This window comes from Ambystoma mexicanum, chromosome 1q, assembly GCF_040938575.1.
Source record: "Ambystoma mexicanum isolate Mex_15411 chromosome 1q, UKY_AmexF1_1, whole genome shotgun sequence".
NCBI classification, from domain to species: domain Eukaryota; kingdom Metazoa; phylum Chordata; class Amphibia; order Caudata; family Ambystomatidae; genus Ambystoma; species Ambystoma mexicanum.
Genome location: NC_090922.1, coordinates 541263087 through 541281366, shown reverse-complemented (window position 1 = coordinate 541281366; position 18280 = coordinate 541263087). Strand labels below are relative to the sequence as shown.

General features: G+C 44.5%; 1 protein-coding gene across 1 annotated transcript in view; it reads right to left on the bottom strand.

The window, feature by feature from the left end:
* The window catches only part of MEGF8 (multiple EGF like domains 8), a 1665761-nt gene that overhangs the window by 1205548 nt on the left and 441933 nt on the right, over positions 1–18280 (bottom strand). Inside the window, exons 15-16 of the mRNA XM_069640964.1 lie at positions 6254–6448; positions 5690–5890 (exon numbers count right to left, since the gene is read on the bottom strand). Coding sequence (XP_069497065.1) covers positions 5690–5890; positions 6254–6448 — 396 coding nt within the window. The remainder of the gene's footprint in view (positions 1–5689; positions 5891–6253; positions 6449–18280) is intronic.

Below are 18280 nucleotides of genomic sequence, written 5' to 3'. Positions count from 1 at the left end.
TCTCTACGAGTGACTGGGGTATACGTTCGCCCCCCTTACTCAGAATACTTCAGAAACCACCCACTTACTATCAGTGTTGGTTCCATTGCAGGAAGTCCAGCAGTCATGGGTGCAGTGGTCGTTTTCGGTATTGGGTATTGTGATCAAGCGATTATGCGCTATGTCGAGACAGTTTCTGTGGATTGGCAGTTGGACGACCTAGGCATGAGGAGAGGAAGACAACCACAATTCTCACCTCAGGGGACCCTCGGACATGAAGAAAGGCAGAAGCAAAGGTCCCACGCTCAGTTGGTGGATGGTGACCCTTGTGGCAGAGACTAAGACGCTATTCCTGCAAGGCCCCTCTTCATTTTGGAGAGCAGCAACTGCAAGAGGATGAATCTTGCCTAACAACCCGAGAGCCTGCAGAGTCCCAGGTTCGAACTCAGGATGGTGACCAGTGCAACAAAGGAGCCAGGAGGAAGCTGGTTATTCCAGACAGTGGTCGCGGGACACTTCAGATAGCTTCCAGGGCAGGATCCTCGAGCAGGGGTCAGGACTGGTTGCTCCTTCTGGTCCAAAGGTTGAAGCACTCATGGGGGGTTTCAGGAGATCAGCACAGAGGATTAGGGCTTTGTCTGGACTTTGCTGAAGGCAATGCTGGGTGGCTGCAAGGAACATCCTCGTGACATCAGTGGGCTGCACCTTCTTTAATTGGTCTTGGCTCCAAACACGATCTGAAGATTGGCTACAGCAGTCCTACTTTTATCTTAAACTCGACCTCCCATGGTAAGGATCTGAACCATCCAAACTGCCTGGGACTGTCCAATCACATCTGCCCAACAACAGACAGGTTTTGGCCAAGATATGGACTGGGACCATCCCAGTCTCCACATGTGGCCAAGAACAAACTCCATTGCTTTCCCTCAGAAAAGGCTTTATTTTTATGGTATTATCTGATTCAAGATGGCAAGAAGGCAGCCAAAGGACAAGATGGCCCAAGGACAGGCGAAAAACGCATGGCACAGCCATTTCCGAGTATATGGTACTCAAAATGGCATTAAGCAGTAAAATGCCAAAATGAAAACCACTGTAGAAAAATATCCACTGACAAGGCCTGTTTTAGACACATCATGAAAGGAACACAAATGTTACTAAAACAGATAAAAAAAGTGGACACAAAGTATCCCTGCCGCACCTCACTGTAAAGGTGATGTGTCGGCCAGACGCGCCAGGATATTGCAGCATTAAACTGAATATTTGGCAGCATTAAAAAAGCACATTTTGCTGGGAAACAACTTTATTTTGTTCAGCACATTTCCATTGACTGGTAGTTGAGAGAACTGGGCATACATGTCCTGATGCAAGAAAAAGGCATTGAGAGTGAGTCTTCAAGAAAGCCAGGTTGTCATTATTTGCTGCATTTATATGTTATTTGCTATCAATTTAGAAGACAGAGTCCCAGATGGGCCAAGCTCAAAAGAACAGGGCTCGTTTTGCTCTTCCTTTTTTGTGTGATGTGCATGTCTATTTTATGTTAGGTTTACTGAATGTTCTCACTTGTAATCGTGCAGATTTTCCCCCTTCTATGTTCTCCAGTCACCAACACTCACCAATTCTCCATCACAACTTACACCCATAAACCTCTCACTCTGCCAGTCATGTGCACACTCACTAGCAGAGTCACATTGCCAAGTCACAGCTTAATCTCCTTAGTCCCTGCCATACTCCCAACCATGCTCACAACTCACACCTTACTCACTCCAGTTCCTCTTGCACTCTCCAGTCCTTGATTCGTTCTCAGTATCTCTTTGCCCAAGTTTCCCCCTTGTTCCCCCAATCTCTTGCTCCTTCTGTATCTCGCATTCCTTTTTCCCCAGTCTATTGCGCTGTTCCTCCGATCCTTTCACCCAATCTGTTCTTCGCTCCTTCTTTACCAGAGTCACTCCCCTCTCTGGCCTACCCCTTGCTCTCTGGACCAACGACCACGGTTTCCACTCCCTCTCTGGACCAACACACATCTCTACTCTGTGTCCCAAAGCCAACGCTCCCTCTTTCTATTTCATTGTAGTTTTTAAATAAACGTCCAAGTTTACAGTTTGTTTGTGATTGTGAAATCACTAGATGCTGGGGGTATGTGCAGCTAAAAAACAAGTAATTTCATAATCTGGGACAGGGTCGGCATGCACTGATAGCCATAAGGACTGATCAGTGCCCCCAGAAAAGATGAGCTAAGCAAAGAAAGTAAATCAAAAACGCTTTACTTACCCCTTTAAAAGGTCAGGTCAGGTATCAAACTATAGCATACATTTCAGGGAATTCTATAAACGTCTGCAAAGGGAAAGCAGCAAAAATAAATCTTTCAACTACCTCTTGTACCAACTACCGCCTGGAACGAAAACCATACCTTAAGAAAAAACTTGGAGGCACCTCCTTCTATCACTTAGCTGCAAAAACCTGGAACATCATCCCAAAAGAGATCAGAAACACCGAAGATCACCACAAATTCAGGAAATTAGTAAAAACCTGGCTCTTCAAGACCACAGACTCAAACTGAAAACCGAGACAACAGAGAAAAAGGATGACGGAACTGGAAAGGACACTGACAGCCCCAGAACCGACAGATGCCGGACCGGTGAAACTGGATAGACTCAAACACAGGTGATACCCATTGAGACGGAGTCGACTATCCCAGCCAATCCCATCTTCACCCCACCTTAGTTACTGGCAATCCCAACACTAGCTGAGTGGTGGACATGGGCAGGTGCACTGGCCACAAGAGCAAGAAAGGAGGACAGGTGGCGTTGTGATGGAGGCTGGTTGAGGTGGGGGCCAGATGTCAAAGGGACCTTAGTGCAAGATGGGCCCAGATCAGGACAGAGGAGCATCAGGAGGGACTTTGCAAGCCCAGCGCCTCAATTCATGATAGAGATGCCAACTAACCAATTCTACTAACAATTTCCACCCCTGCACACACCTCAAACTCCAAACCAAACAGCCACAAACCTACAGCACAGCAAAACGCACAAACTTCACTACATTGCAACAACAAAACAAAAACACACAGACTTCCACAACAGTACATGACTACCACCGGTCGCAAACACCCCAGGCCCAGCCAACGGACTCACCAGGCTCTGGCCGTCAACAGCACATCACTGCTCTCTTGCACTTTTCCTGCTTCCTCCCACTAACTCACCCTCCCTTCCTCTTTCAGAGCCGCCAGGGGACCACTCCAGTGGCGATAGTGCGCGGTACAAATGTCCTTTAACATTTACAACACTTGCCTCGGACATTTGAACAGGGCCCAGGGCTTGCCTTTTAAATATAGTAGTCAGAATTGTGAATTTGTACTTCATTTTTTCTAAAGCTATGTTACATTCCTATTCATCGTTTCCTCCCACCTTAAAATGCAAATGTGTATCACTTTGTGTTGTTTGGTTTAAGGCGTGTGACGGGTCAGAAGGACACAGACTCCTGTTAGACATTTCTCAATATGTCTTAAAGGAATTATAGGCATTATAATTAAAGAAAAAGGTAAATGTCCATCTTTACCCATTTCTATTCGTTATTCCCTACCTAACAAAACTAAGGTGCTAGTCAGCCATCAGTGAATGTCTTTAAATAAACTGTACACTGTCACAAACTAACCCTAACTGACCCTACCACTTTCAATAACAACTAAGGACGAGATAATGGCTCCTTTGTCATGGGTACTTGCTTCTTGCAAGTTATGTTCAAAAACTAATCTTCAGATAATTTCTTGTGACTACTTTAATTAGTTCATATAGTTCTTCTTGCCCTTCTCGATATGCAAGTCTCTTGATATGATACTGATATCTCTCCTCTTATCAGTCTCTATCCTTGGTTGATTACCTTTTTCTTTGATACTATTTCCAATACTTTTTCTTTCCTTTCCCCAGGGTAGAGTTATCCACCCTTTCTATGATTCTATGTGGCTTTCTTTACTGTGACTATAACAAGTCTGATTATTCTCTGAGATTTGTACCTCTCTTTGTCCCTCTTGATTATGCTTTCTACATTTTTACTGAGCTGGGTAAGAATGGTTTCATAATGATTCTCCTTTTCTTCCTTTGTTCTGTTTCTTCGTTGCCTCGACTGTGACAAGGATGAGTACTCTGATAACGATCCTCTTTTCCTCCTCTTATTCTCCAGGCTATTTCCTGGTTATCTTGACTTGTTTGAATCAGGATATTTTTATCATGATTCTCAGAATGATGGATTCCATTATATTGACTGTGCCAAGTATGAATGTTCAAATAATGTTTTTTATTAATTGTGCTTCTTCTTACTGGTATATTCTCCTTGTATTGACTGGGACTAGTAAGAATGTCTACATATTGATTTTCATTCACTTCTGTTCTTCTCAATGGTATGTTCTCAGGATATCGACTGGGACGAGTATGAATGTCCATATAAAGATTTACTGTCTCCTCCCCGGGTTTCCCCGCTTTCCCTGTTACCTGCTTGTCTCAGGGATAACGCTACCAGGTTTCTGTTTCGTTCGGGTTTCTCCTTCCCTCATCCGCAACCTTTCTCTCTTGCATCCTCTCATTCCCGGTCTCGCCCTTTTTGATAGGTGCTCAGTATCTCCGTGTCTGTGTGTTTGACATGACCTCCGCTCGACCACTGGCTCGCTGTGGCCACGCCACTGCTTACTGCTTCTCTCTCCCCAGTATTTAGGACGCTGCACATCCGCTTCCTCGACTCCAGCTTGGCAGTCTGCTCGAAACTCCTGAGCTCTCCAGAGTTCCCAATCCCCACCCCCCACCTTGCAGAGGTAATTTCGCTGTGGGCCTTCCGAGGCTTAGCTTCTTCTCTCCTGTTCAATTATGTGGTTTCTTGAAGCCCTTTGTCTTCATTATTCATCATTTTCGTCTCAGTAGAATTAAGTTCTTCCCTTAAAGGAATATTTACAATTTCTGCTTTACAATAACACATATAAGTTACTTCTTTGTAGAAGATTTAAACTTAGGAGACTCTCTAGGGAGTTCCTCACAGGAGCGGGAGTTCTTGTCCCTACAGGGGGAGTCTCTCCTGGTGAGGTCCCACTTGCCTCTAACCCTAGGGAGGGTATTGCAGAGTGGGCTCACCTCACAGGGAAGGAGGAACTCCCCCTTAAGGAGAAGAGACAAATTCGTGCTATTCATCGCAGTCGTTTGCTGGTGTCCTTTGGATCCCATTACTGTTTTTTGTGTCTACACCTGCGTACTTACTTTATAGTTGAGGTTGACCTTTAGGCACATTGCTGTTGTGCATATATATTTCCAGTGCTTACCACGTGTGTGGACAATGCTTTACTTGGGAGTGTGGGTGTATGATCTGTACTTTACACTGGTCTCCGCTTCTCCTAAGAATAAATACTTGCTGCTCAATAAGCCTGACCAGTGATGATCAGGATTAACTTAAAAGGAAAAAGCACCACGCATTACTATAGTTGGTCTCCCTGCACACAACACCAGTAGTATTCTGAAAACCCCTCCTAGCAACGATGAAGGAATAGTCTGCCAAGCCTAAAGCTTTATAGAAGATTCAACACACAAAATGTAAGATGACATGAATATAAGAAGATAGACTACTGCAAGAGGGAAAACAGCCATGTGTAAACATCTACACCAGGCCTAGACAATATAAAGAGGAGATCGGCTCTGCCACTCTCCATTCTTCTGAAAGGAAAGGAAGGACTTACGCTGCCACCAAGAACACCAGTACGATTCCATGTCAGGGTAAGCTCGCTGGTCTGCCCATTACCAGAGTTGTTGAGGTACCCTTCAATTTGCACTGCATACTTGTTGCCACGCTCAGGACGGGGGAAGAGGCGCTCCCCGCTGTTTCGCTGAAGAGCACGTCGCTCTTTCTCTTGCTGTACAGTCCAGCGCCCCACTTCCTCCTGTAAGGCAAAAGTGGAATGCGTTGAGTAAAGAACATGAACATCTGCTACTTCTACTATAAGAGTTGATGAAGGAAATTGGGGTGAGGAGTGTAGGTTAAGGGGTGCCTGACAGAAAGAGTGTGAAATAAGACTGAGCCATTTACTTCAGCACAAAACCATCTAGGAGGCAAAGATGAGAATGATCTGGTATAGGCGGTTACGTCAGTTCTAATTCCAGCCCCTGCACACCAGTGCTTCATATTCTTCCAATGTTTCAGAGAATCCTTATTGGCACTCTGACATGTTACCTATTGTGGCTCAAAAAACAGCAGAACGCAGTGATGTTTTTTAAAGGGACCCAAGTGGTTCAGAAACAATTACCAGGCTCTCCAAAGTGTTGGGGACGCGGGCCAGCTTGGCAATGACGAAGAGCCGCTGAATACGAGCCCAGACAGACACATCTTCTGAAGGTGGAGGGACGCTGGCCATGGGGTAGATGAAGCCTTTGTAGACCAAGGATACATCCATTTCAGTGCTAGGATTCAAAGTGATTTTTGTACTGCGAACAATGGACACCTGTAATAGAAGACATTTGGTCAGAGCCGAACTAACTGAGAGACCCATCTCACTGTGCACACTCTGGAGTCCCCGACAACTAGCATCCAGAACCACCTTTCATTGGATGCACTATTTGCATGTGGCACACAACCAGGATACTCCATGAAATACATGCACAAAGCAGTGCTATTTTTCTCTGTCTCCCTCGTTTGCTTGTTCTGGCCCTCCCCTGTTCTTTCATTCTTGCTCTTGTGGTCCCTCGCTCACTTACTCTGTCCCTCTCCCTTGTTCTCTCTTCCACTCCCCCCACTCGTTCCCTCCCCCTCAAACTTGTTCCCTCCCCTTAACACTCGTTCTCTCCCCTATTCACTCTACCACTCACTCGTTAAGTCCACGTTATGTAAGATTTTGTAAGGTCCAACTTGTGTGGAACTTCACAAGACTTATCTCTTGGTATTAGGCAGACACAACCCTTAATATAGGCCTGTATTATACAAATTTGTAGAGTGACCGAGCAGCCAGGCTTATCTTAGGAGGGGTAATGTGAGCTGTAGAGTAGCACAATGAAATCAGTAAACACAAGGCACCAAGTAAACACTTACACACTTAAGAGTTATAGTACATTAGTTACATATATACAAGGCAAATTAAGCATTCTTTAAAAAGCAGCAACTAAAAGAAACATTCAATGGAAGACAGAATTCATTTAAACAAGGACCAATAATGCAGGTGAGTAATTCTTTTCTATGCTAAACATGGTCCAGCACACAGAGTGACATCAATCAAGGTCAATATTAGCACTTATTTTTGTTCACCATTACTAAATTGGGTTGAGGAGGGAAAATGGTTAGAGTTAAAGTAGAACACACTTATAACTGGTTAAATAGATAGTTTCCCCCAGAGGTATGTAGGCAGTCTTTTATCCCTGCAATATTAGGGTCAACAATTAAAACCTGTAATTGAACAAGCACTGCCAAACCAGTAGGGTTCAGAAGGTGAGCCTTTAGGAACCAGGACAGTTAAAGTCAATGGGACAGTTCGAGTTCTGATGCAGATTTTCTTAGAAAAATGTTATCAAACAGTCAGGAGTTTGTTGAAAAATCACAGGATCTCAAGGGGAGCCCACTTGATGGAGCACACGCTGGAAGGCCTGCACAGGTGAGTTGAATTGAACTCTAGAGAGGTTCAAATAGTACTTCCCAATCCAGGGAGCGCTACAAATGGCAAAAGGTAGTTATACCACAACCCCCACAGTACCTTAGAATTGAAGAAGAGGTTCCAGCTGGATGCCTTCCTGATGCAGTGATGCAGATGCTTGTTCCTGGTCCTTGGTCGTGGTGGTGAATGGGAGGACGTCTGGTGGGCTTCTGGGGCAGCGCTCTGGAGAGGGACTTGGCAACAATGGATTCCACACGATTCAGCAGCTCTTTCTGGTTTTGGGACCCATTTTTCAACACCAAAAAGAAACAAATAGCTTTGGTTGGAGTTTCCTCAGTCCCTTGTTCCTGGACTCTGGTGAGTGGACACTGGATGAACATTTTCTACTTCTGGAGGGTCTTGAAGGTGACCACAAAGTTTTGGCTGGATTCGATCTCTGCAAGATGATGCACTTGGTAATGGTCAGGGGTCCCTAGGCATTGGGATTCTGCAGCCTAGGAAAGCAGCAGCAAGTTTGGCGGATGAGCCAAAATGAATCAGGTCTCGAGGCTGGTTGGTCCCACCAGCTCAAGGGAGGATGTCGTACTGCATGGATCTTCCCTGTTGAAATGAAAACGAGGTCAGCACAGCTGCTAGGCTTCACCAGCGATTCTGCGGTCCTGGAAGGTGCTGCTGGCGTATCTGCTCGTCCTCTTCGTCGGATATGTTCCAGTGGTCGACTCTGCCTGTAGTCCTAAAAGCCTCGCTTTTTATGAGAAATCCCATTCATTTATAGCCCTACAGCTGTCAATCACAAGGGGATGGGGGGTCTTCCTCTAGGAAAGCCACCCGCCCAGTTGGAACTGGTTTTGGCCAGGCATGCCTACAAACAAAGGTCAGTGAAGTTTTGGACTCCTCCCTCACTTTTTGACCCACCAAAGGCAAAACACACAAAGGGCTCAAACCTAGTTAAAACAACAGAGTAAAAGCCCAGAGGGAACTAACAAACATGAAATGGCAAAAATGGAAGACAGGGGCCATTTTGGAAAAATTGTCACCCATGGGGGCTGTACTGCAGCTGAGGAATCGGCCTGCATGAACCCTGAACAAAAAGTAGTAAAAAAGTAACCACTGCCACCAGCCATTCAAATTAGTTATGGTACCAAAGTTACATGAGAAGTGGGATAAGGAGTTACTATGTAACCCCCCAGCACGCCACATAGGGTTGTGTGTGCTGGACCCACAAAAGGAAAAGGTAAGTAAGAAACACTATCTCACTATTCTTGGGAACACTTGGGGGAATCTTCAGCTTGTGCAACAAGACTTACCTCTGTGAAATTTCGTAGTCCTAGCCTCAAGGGGACCAGAGATAGAAGGCAAAGTCTGACCGATGCAAGTGAATTCCTTTGCGTCACTGTGCATGGGTGGCAGTCATCCAAAACTACTTACCTGCGTCCAGTCCTGTCCTGAGAGGGACCTGCATCGAGTTCTTTTGCATTTCTCAACTGGAAAACCCTGCACCAGCATTAGTCGATTACCGGAGAAGTGCTTGAACGTGCAACCCCTGGGGAAAAAGGGCTGAGGCTGAAGGCTAGAAAACCTTGGACCTTTTTCAACCGACCTGCCAAGTCTCACAATGAATCGGCATATCGGGGTGAGTTGTAGCAATACTTACCTGTACCCCTAACTCCCTTTTAAAGGTTTTGATAACTTTTAGAGACGTTTGTATTACTTTGGCTTTGCCCATGCTTTTATCACACAAGCACTCAGAAAGTTGGGAACACGTTTGTTAGTTAGATTAACTTTGTGCCCTAACAGTTGGAACTATTTATTGGACCCCTGAGACGCTACCTTAATTTTTCCAGCTTCAGAAAACTGTATGGAACTTTGCTGAACATATGACCACAAAGCCACATACATTTTAGGGATGGACCTGTGAAGTTAGGATTAAATCTCTGTGGACTAGTATAACGAATAGCAATCTATACCTTTCTTTTCTTTGGTTTGATAAGCATTTTGACCTACTCCAGTGATTGTGTACATGTATCAATTACAATTTCATTTGAACTGATTCTAAAGCCCTCTCTACCTCGTAAGAAAAGCCTGGCTGCTACATCTACGCTACCATGACCTCAGGTGGTACAGCCTTGTACTAAGAGTGGAGTCTTGTACTGCCTCAGTTGAATGGTTTTACTAAACCCTTAGTTGGACTTCAGAAAAACTGTCCTAAAACTGGTGGCATGCACTGGGATAAATGTAGATTGCATCACACTGATTATTGATATACTTTGTGTCCAAAGGAAACCATCCAGTAGGTTTGGTTTAGCCAAAAAAAAATGTACGTATTGTATTTAACACAAGAACCAACACCATGACCTGCTTTTATGTTGCAATGGAAAGATTGTTCACAATGCGTAAAGAGAAGGGCCTCAATTGTTAAAGAAGTAAACTTTATTTAATTCAAAGGTTGTGGGACCATAAGAATGGCTCCAGTGAACCTATGTTCACTTCTAACAATATTACTGAGAGTGGAGACGATGAGGGTTCAAACAGCTGTCCAAACTCCTCTGAGGAGTAATCTGAGGGTTCTGATGAGGAGGATGTTAGTTCGCCTACCTCTCCTTCTCCTGCCTCTACCTTACCTCATACCATGACTTCTGAAATGTCTCTGGAATTTTATAAAAGGCAACTACTGTGGAACCACAACCTGCAGACTTGGTAGAGTGAGAGAACAAATAACCCATCTATCAAAGACAGGTTTCTGGACACTTCTTTTTCAGAGTGTTCTGCGCCTGACATTTCCAGGATCACAGGACTGGCGAGTCAGTATGATCTGGAATGTGACATTGTTGTATGGATGAAAACCTTTGACCTCACTTGTAAAAGGTTTGGTCTGTGTGAGAGTGATAGAATACCCTGGGTTCTTTGTAGGCTTCCCAAGAGAGACTACCAAGTGATCTTGGATTTAAATGTCACTAAAAGTAGTAACTGGGATATGGTAAAAGAAGCTCTCATAATTAAAAAGCTTCTCAATATCTAAGCCCCATAAGGAACCGTGAGAATAAAGGTAGGTCTAACAGTGCCATCTCCATCTCTCTTAAGGAATCTGTCAACACAGAGTGTAGCAGAAAATCTGTGGCCTTAGGCTCAGCTGAGCCACCTTGTAGAAAGGTTGAGGCTCTTAACCTTGAAGTGAGAGAGGTCCCCTTAGGAGACCCTTTGTTAGAGATAAAAGGCATTTACTGTCACAATGTATAGGGAACTTGGGTGTAGAACCCATAACTTCAAATAGGGGAAAAGCCCCTATGACCACAAAGCTAGAGGTCACCTCTGTGACCCCACCTTCAGCTGCTGCAAAGGTGACTGAGCCTCTTGAAAAACCACATAGAAGTAGTTCAACAAGTTCCCACAAACCTAGAAACTTCTGTCCTAGTACTAATATGGTGTGATGTCATTAACCAGGGCACTGGTGTGACCCCACCTTCAGTTCACACTGACGTGGAAGAACCTCTTGAATACCCACGTAGAGTGGAAGTGTTTTACTCTGTGGATAGGAACTTAAGTGTTCCTACCCAATCTATAACACTGTGTAAAAACTGTGTTGAAGTCATTGATGTGACTCTGCCTTCAGCTGAGCCTGAGGTAGAAAGTTCCTCTGAAACCTCACAGACAGTAAAGGGCGTCCTTGAATCCTTGAATCTCGAAACCTGGACTCTCTACCAACTACTGGGAAGGCAATTCCTAGGCCTGACAAGAACCCTGGTGTTCATGTCAGACACTTTGTGTGGTGTGTGTCCTTGTGAATAAAAGCCCCTCGAATTAACTCTGTAGTGGCTGAACCACATGAAAACCTTAAACTGGATACCTAAAACTCTAAAACTGGATACACCTGAAATCCTACCTACAGTGGAGGTGATCCAGATGGATGTGAAAAGCTTAGGTGTTTTTACCAAACCTAAGAGGGCAAGAAGTTTCCTTGACCCTGAGGTAGGAATTGAGTTTTCTCCTTTAGTTCAGAGTGCCCAGAAGGCAACTTCCAGGCCTGAGAAAGTGAACTACCAAAAGAGTAATAAGAAATCTAAGAATTGTTATCTTGCTAGGCCTTCTAATATAAAGCCTGTGACTCCAACTACATCTACAGGAGAGGTGCCTAGGTGTTCCCCAAAGGCTAGGGTCTTTGTTTCAAGAGACAACTCTAAACCTGTGGGATCCTCTACTGAGGACTCTACTGTAAGCCCTTATGTTGGTAGGGCAACCTCTAACAAAAGCAAATCTAAGACTAGAATTTTAGGGAAATGGGAGCCTAAACCATGCTCCAACATTTCAATTCCAATTCTAAAGTCAACTTGTCTATCCACACTGCTTTTGAGGAAGAGGTGGATAGACAAGTTGGAAACCTATCTAGGCCTTTGAGGACAGGTAAACCTCAAAGCTGGTGGAAATCCAGAAGGTCTCAGGCTAAACACCTTAAGACATTGGGATCTTCTGCTGAAGACACCATTGTAAATCCTAGGGTTAGAAGAGTGACCCCTAACCAAGTTAATACTAGATCTAGGTGGAAGCTTGTACAATGCTTTGCCACAACCCCTCCAACTAAGATACCGGAGACCCAACCTGCTCCTGTGAGAGAGGTGGTGAGGAATCATGGATACCCCTCCCTATAGGTCGAACAGGCTTTCTTTATAAGAACCCCTTTAAAAAGTCTATTGTAGGTTCAAAAGTTGTCAACTTCTGAGGGAATGTTAAATCAGATGCCCTGTACATTAGACAAGACCAAAGTGCCCAACAATACTTGTAGGTCATATAGTTTTCAAATAACTAATATTAAAACGTATCACAGCAAGGGTTACAAAAAGATTGCTGGTGGACTCAGCAAACAGTTTCACCGACTGAAACATGAGATCCATCCTGGTGAGGATTAAATCCTCCTGTTCCTTAGTCTGGGAGGGACGAGTGTTAGATAGGATTTTCATAACAATGGTAAATCTTCTTGACCTGTGTCAACCCCAGAACTTTTTGATTTTACTGGTGGATTATTTTTCCCTATACCTCGGTGGTTTGGGCCCTTTTCCCATACTCACAGAAGCTTTTACACTTTTTATGGGTGTCATTTTTAAGACTCTCCATAGTGTCTTTCAAAGGTTATCCTCTTTGACAACTTTTTGGCTATAAGTAACCTATTGGTGCTGTGTTGCCCTAGGGGCTCCCCTTTTAACTTTCTTTGGCTAACATCGTGAGAACTACAGGGTAGACAGAATATTTGGATCCCTTTTTACATGTTATTTGCTGAAACTAGTACACCCCACCTTATGTGGAGTGCAGGGGAGATGCAATGTATCCCCTTTCACACTAAAACTGTAACAATTCTGTTACAGGGACAAGCTTACCTTTAATGTTTGGTGGCAGTGATAACTTATTAATTCGGTGCACCTTTACTGCGGGTTCACAGCCCCCGTAAAGGCACCAATGGGTGCTCATTTTACCAAAATGGCCCCCGTCTTGTTTTTTCACCAGTTTAGTGTTCCTTGTCCTTTTGTGTTCCTTCCTTGGACATCCAGGGTTGGAAATTCCTTTGTGTGATTTTTATCTTCGGCGGGAGTCCGGTGGACGACACGCCCAGGCTCCAGAGTGTCTGTGAAGGCAGGAAGCGAGGAGGAGTCCAAACCTCTGCAGCCCTTTATCTCCCAGCCTGAGCGCAAGATTCCAGTTAAAACTGGAAGGCTGGTTGCCCTGAAAGGATTGCTAAACCCTCCAAATCCCCCCCACGTGTGAATGTTGCAAGGCTGTTTGATTGACTGGGTTTCTGCAGAAGAGTCTGAACCTGGAAGCTGAAGAAGTTGTCAACCACTGGAACCAAAACCGAAGAGGAAGATGAAAGATTTGGGGCTGGGACAGTTTCCAGCGACCAGAGAGCCTGCTGTGTACCCGGAGCCTGCTGTAGCCCTTCCTTCCAATCAACTTGGGGACTCTGAAAATGAAGACCCTGACCCAGAGCATAGTGAGAACCAATAGACTCAAGGAGACCTGCATTTTGAGCCATCCCATGCCATGCTGCGACCTTGTGGGGCTGCAATACCCCAATACACTGGGACCTTGAGCCATTGTGTGGTGCAGTGTTCCGAATTACGAATCTCGCTGAAATTTCATGGGCATCCTGCTGGATCTCGAGACGCACAATTCCAATCCGGAAAGACCCCTCACCAGAGTGCTGGACCTTGCAAATGATGAGAATCCGACCAGCAATATTCTGCCTTCTATGCTCCTGAAAAGGTGCAAAATCCAGAGCCACATCCAGCCGCAAGAAAAACCTTGCATAGAGCCTACCCCACTGATCCCTGCTGCAAGGTCCCTTCCAAGGTCCTGTTTTCAGTCACCACGACAAGGAATCGACTGACCTGGTTTTTGGCTGCAGATCCTGAAGTCCTCCTGCTGCAAAATCTTCTACTGTGGAGAGGTACTGTTCTGGCTTGGGCATTTACTTACCTTAAGTCTATTGTGATTCCTGTGTAGTTTTGGGGCGTTTACTGTGATTGGGAGGCCTCTCGTCCAGTTCACCCAGGCCCACTGCTCGGATCCTCCTAGGGTATCTTCTGTGAAGCCCCTGGACCCTCAACTAACTCTAAAGTAATGGAACATAGAGAATAACTCAATCCATCGTACGATGGGATTGACATATCTAGGCTACAACCTCACAACCACCAACTGCCTATTAATGTGGAAAAACACTAACTATCAAAATGGCTCCTTTGCTAGCACACATGTACAATGTTTGTGGTAAATCATTTTCATTTTCTTTTCTACCATTAATACATTTTTATCTGTTAAACGTAGAAACGACCATTCTTTATGGTCTTGACCTCTGTGTGCTGGACATTACCACAATTCTTAATAAAATCCAAGGAGTTATTTGGAAGACCGTTCTTGGTCTACCCAAAAGTCTGCCTAACACTATCATCATCCACAAATTGGGACTAAATTTGTTGGGTTCAAAGTTGCAATGGAGAAGGCTCAACAATTTTAGCCAAATGACAAATCCCCTGTCTAACACTCTTTACGAGGATTTAGCTCTAATGATATCAAATTCATCGCCAACTTCAATTTTACTACATAACAATCAAATGTGGTATTAGCTCAAAATGACTGCTATGGAGCCTGATGATCTTTATTTACGTCCTACCTTGGTGGGAAAAAAAAAAAATCTTTCAACTCGGCTCGGCGTGTATTGCGGATCAGATTGGCACCTATCGTGCATTTTCAGAATATGCTAAATTTAGGCACAAACAAAAACCGCGATTACCTTATCTCATATGCTTCCCTTGCAATTTGGCTTGCAATCTCTACTTGAGATATAGGTTAAATTTATATCATACCAATGCTCCTATCAAACACTGGAAGCACACCAATGACAGTGAAAATGACGGGCTATGTCGATTTTGCCAAGATACCTCAGAGCCCGAGACCTTGAAACATCCGATTATATTTTGTACTTTCTTTGAAAATCAACTCAATTTAACATTGGGTAATCAACTAGTTTAACACCTTTCTCACGTGAAATGTTAGGGTGAGATATATGTGGGGGCGCAGTAACACCTTAATGCTTTCATTGACACGATTGCTAATGCTTTCATTGACACGATTGCTAAGTTGTGTTCAGGCAAAACATACTGAATTTGAAGAACAGAATAAGATAAGTGTATATTTCTTTTTTTATATTGTACCTCTATTAAGATTATAAGCTTTCAATTTCTTCCTAATATTGAAGATGTATTCTTTTGGGTTCAATGAACTGTGGAAACTTCTAAGCCATGTGTATTCTGGGGTTCTCTTATAAGTATAGACATCTATTAGTTTGACATATGATGAAATTTCAGAATTTTATTTTGTCATCTTTCTGTTTTTATCATAAGGTCGATATGAAATAGACTGTATATGTGATATCTTATAGAGAGTAATTCCGGTGTTTTTTTACAACCATCTATGTTGTTTTATGTAAATGTGTATACATTTGTATATTTCAAATCCTCTTAGTATTGTTTGTAAAGGTGCATGTGCACTAAATACAAATTAAAAAAAAAAAAATTATATATATATATATATATATATATATGAGATGCATTACTCACCGTAATCGTATTTCTGATGCTTGTATCTGCTTACATTCACATGCTGTGCATAGGCCGACATCTAGTGGAAGCTGCGGAGTATTACAGTTTGTTTTTCGAAACTCGAAAATGGGCGTCGACACAGGGCGTGCCAGTAATACTATCCCTAGTGTGACGTCCACTGTACCCATGATCCCTCACACGTCTAGGACCCTCAGATTGTATTTTTTCTGACATGAGGAGTAGCGTGAGTACAGATAACCCAAGCAGATAGATAGATAAGACTACAAGCATCCATGCGCCTTCTCTCAGAGGGGAGGAAGGGTGGGTCGCATGTGAATCTAAGCAGATACAAGCATCAGAAATACGATTACGGTGAGTAATGTATCTCTTCTGAGGCTTGTTGAATCTGCTTAGATCACATGCTGTGCATAGATTAGCGAGCAGTGTTAGATGTGAGAAGGGTCATGAGCAAATAAATGTCTTAAAACCGCTTGTCCCACTTGAGTATCTGTCTTGGAATGGGTGTCAATGCAGTAGTGCTGAGTAAAAGTGTGAATAGAGCTCCAAGTAGCTGCTTTGCAAATGGTGTTAAGGGGTACATTTGCAATGAAAGCCAGAGTGGCCCCAATGCCTCTATTAGAGTTGACTCTTGGCGTGAAAGGCAGAGTCTTTCCAGAAAGAGAGTAACACATCTGGATACAGTTAACAATCCACTTAGAGATGACACCTTTAGAGACGCGATCTCCCTCTCTGCCTGTAGCTACGGAGATAAACAGCTGATCTGTTTTCCTTAGCGGTCTGATCTTGTTTACATAGTAGAGGACCGCCCTACGCACATCTAGGGTGTGTAGTTTCAACTCAGCCGAGCTTTGTGGGTCTTGGAAGAAAGCCAGAAGCTCGATGGACTGGTTCACGTGGAATTTAGAAATAAACTTAGGTGAGAACCTAGGGTGTGTACGTAAAACCAGTTTATGTTTATGAACTGTAAAGAATGGATCTTGCACTGACAGAGCCTGAATTTCACTGACCCTTCTTGTAGATGTTATTGCTACTAAGAAGGCAGTCTTATAAGTCAGGTGTTTGAGACTGCTTTTATGCATGGGTTCGAATGGGGGGCCCATGAGTTTAGATAGCACCATGTTAAGGTCCCACACCCTGGAGGGTTCACCCTGGAGGGTGAAGTCTCTTTCCTCCTTCCATGAAAGCTTTAACCACTGGAATCTTCCACCACAACACCTTGTTATGGGAAGTGGTGTATGCTGACAGCGCTGCCAGGTGTACCTTGAGTGAGTTAAATACCAGTCCTGCATCCAGCAAGTGGAGCATGTACGTGATAATTGTGAAAGGAGTGCAATCAACTGGGTTGATTTGCCTGTTCTGGCACCAGATAACGAATCATTTCCATTTGTCAAAATAGCAGTGCCTCGTGTTTGGCTTCCTAGATTCCTTTAGGATGTCCATACATCTCTGTGGTAATTTGAGATGTCCGAACTCTATGACCTCAAGAGCCATGCTGCTAGGTTCGTTGAGTTGGGTTGAGGATGCACTGTTTGACCTTGGTGCTGGGACAGTAGGTTGTACCACCCGGGAGTTTGATGGGTTTGCACACCTCTAGTCTGCGTAGGTGTGGAAACCACGGTTGTCTCGTCCACATGGGAGCAACTAGGACGAGCGTCATAGAGTCTCTGTTCATCTTGTTGACCACCTTCCTGATGATAGGCGTTGGTGGAAAAGCGTACGCAAACATCCCTGACCAGTTCCTCCACAGGGTGTTCCCCTGGGAGTCTGGCTGGGGGAACCTGGATGCAAATCCTGGGCACTGTCTGTTTTCGCTTGTGGCAAATAGGTCTATAGTGGGGAAACCCCACTGAGAGAAGAGATCTTCTACGATTTCTCTGTGTAGACACCATTCGTGTTCATCTGGGAGGGGATCTCTGCTCAAAGCATCCGCCAGAGAATTGAGATCCCCTGGAACATGTTGCGATGACGGGAAGATCTTCCGTCTGAGTGCCCATATCCAAATTTTCTGGGCAAGCCTGGACAGATTTGGCGAACGAGTCCCTCCCTGCTTGTTTATGTAAAACATGGCTGTAGTGATGACCGTCCCGATCTCCACTGACAGATTCAGCAGGTAGGGCTTGAACGCTTGAAGCGCTCTGAATACTGACCAGAAGCTCTAGCAGGTTGATGTGATCTTGGCCACTGAGTGAGACCAGAGACCCTGAGCTGCGTGGTGGAGGAGGGGAGGAGGTGAGCTCCTCACCCTGTCAGGCATGCATCGGTTGTGACTACCGCCTGTATTTCGGGATCGTAAAAGGGTTTCCCCTTGGACAGATTTTCTCTTGTCCACCAGTGAAGGCTTTGTACCAGTGTTGGCGAAACGACCACTAGATCGTCCCACTGACCACTTGCCTGAGACCACTGTTTTGCCAACCATTCCTGCATGGGACGCATGCGCGCGTGGGGGACCAGGTAAATACATGACGCCATCATGCCTAGCAAACGCATTGCTTTGCGTATCGTTATCTGGCGACAGGCCTGATATTGCGGAATTTGCAGCAGTATATTCCGAATTCTTTCCTCTGATGGAAAGGTCAACCCCTCTTGT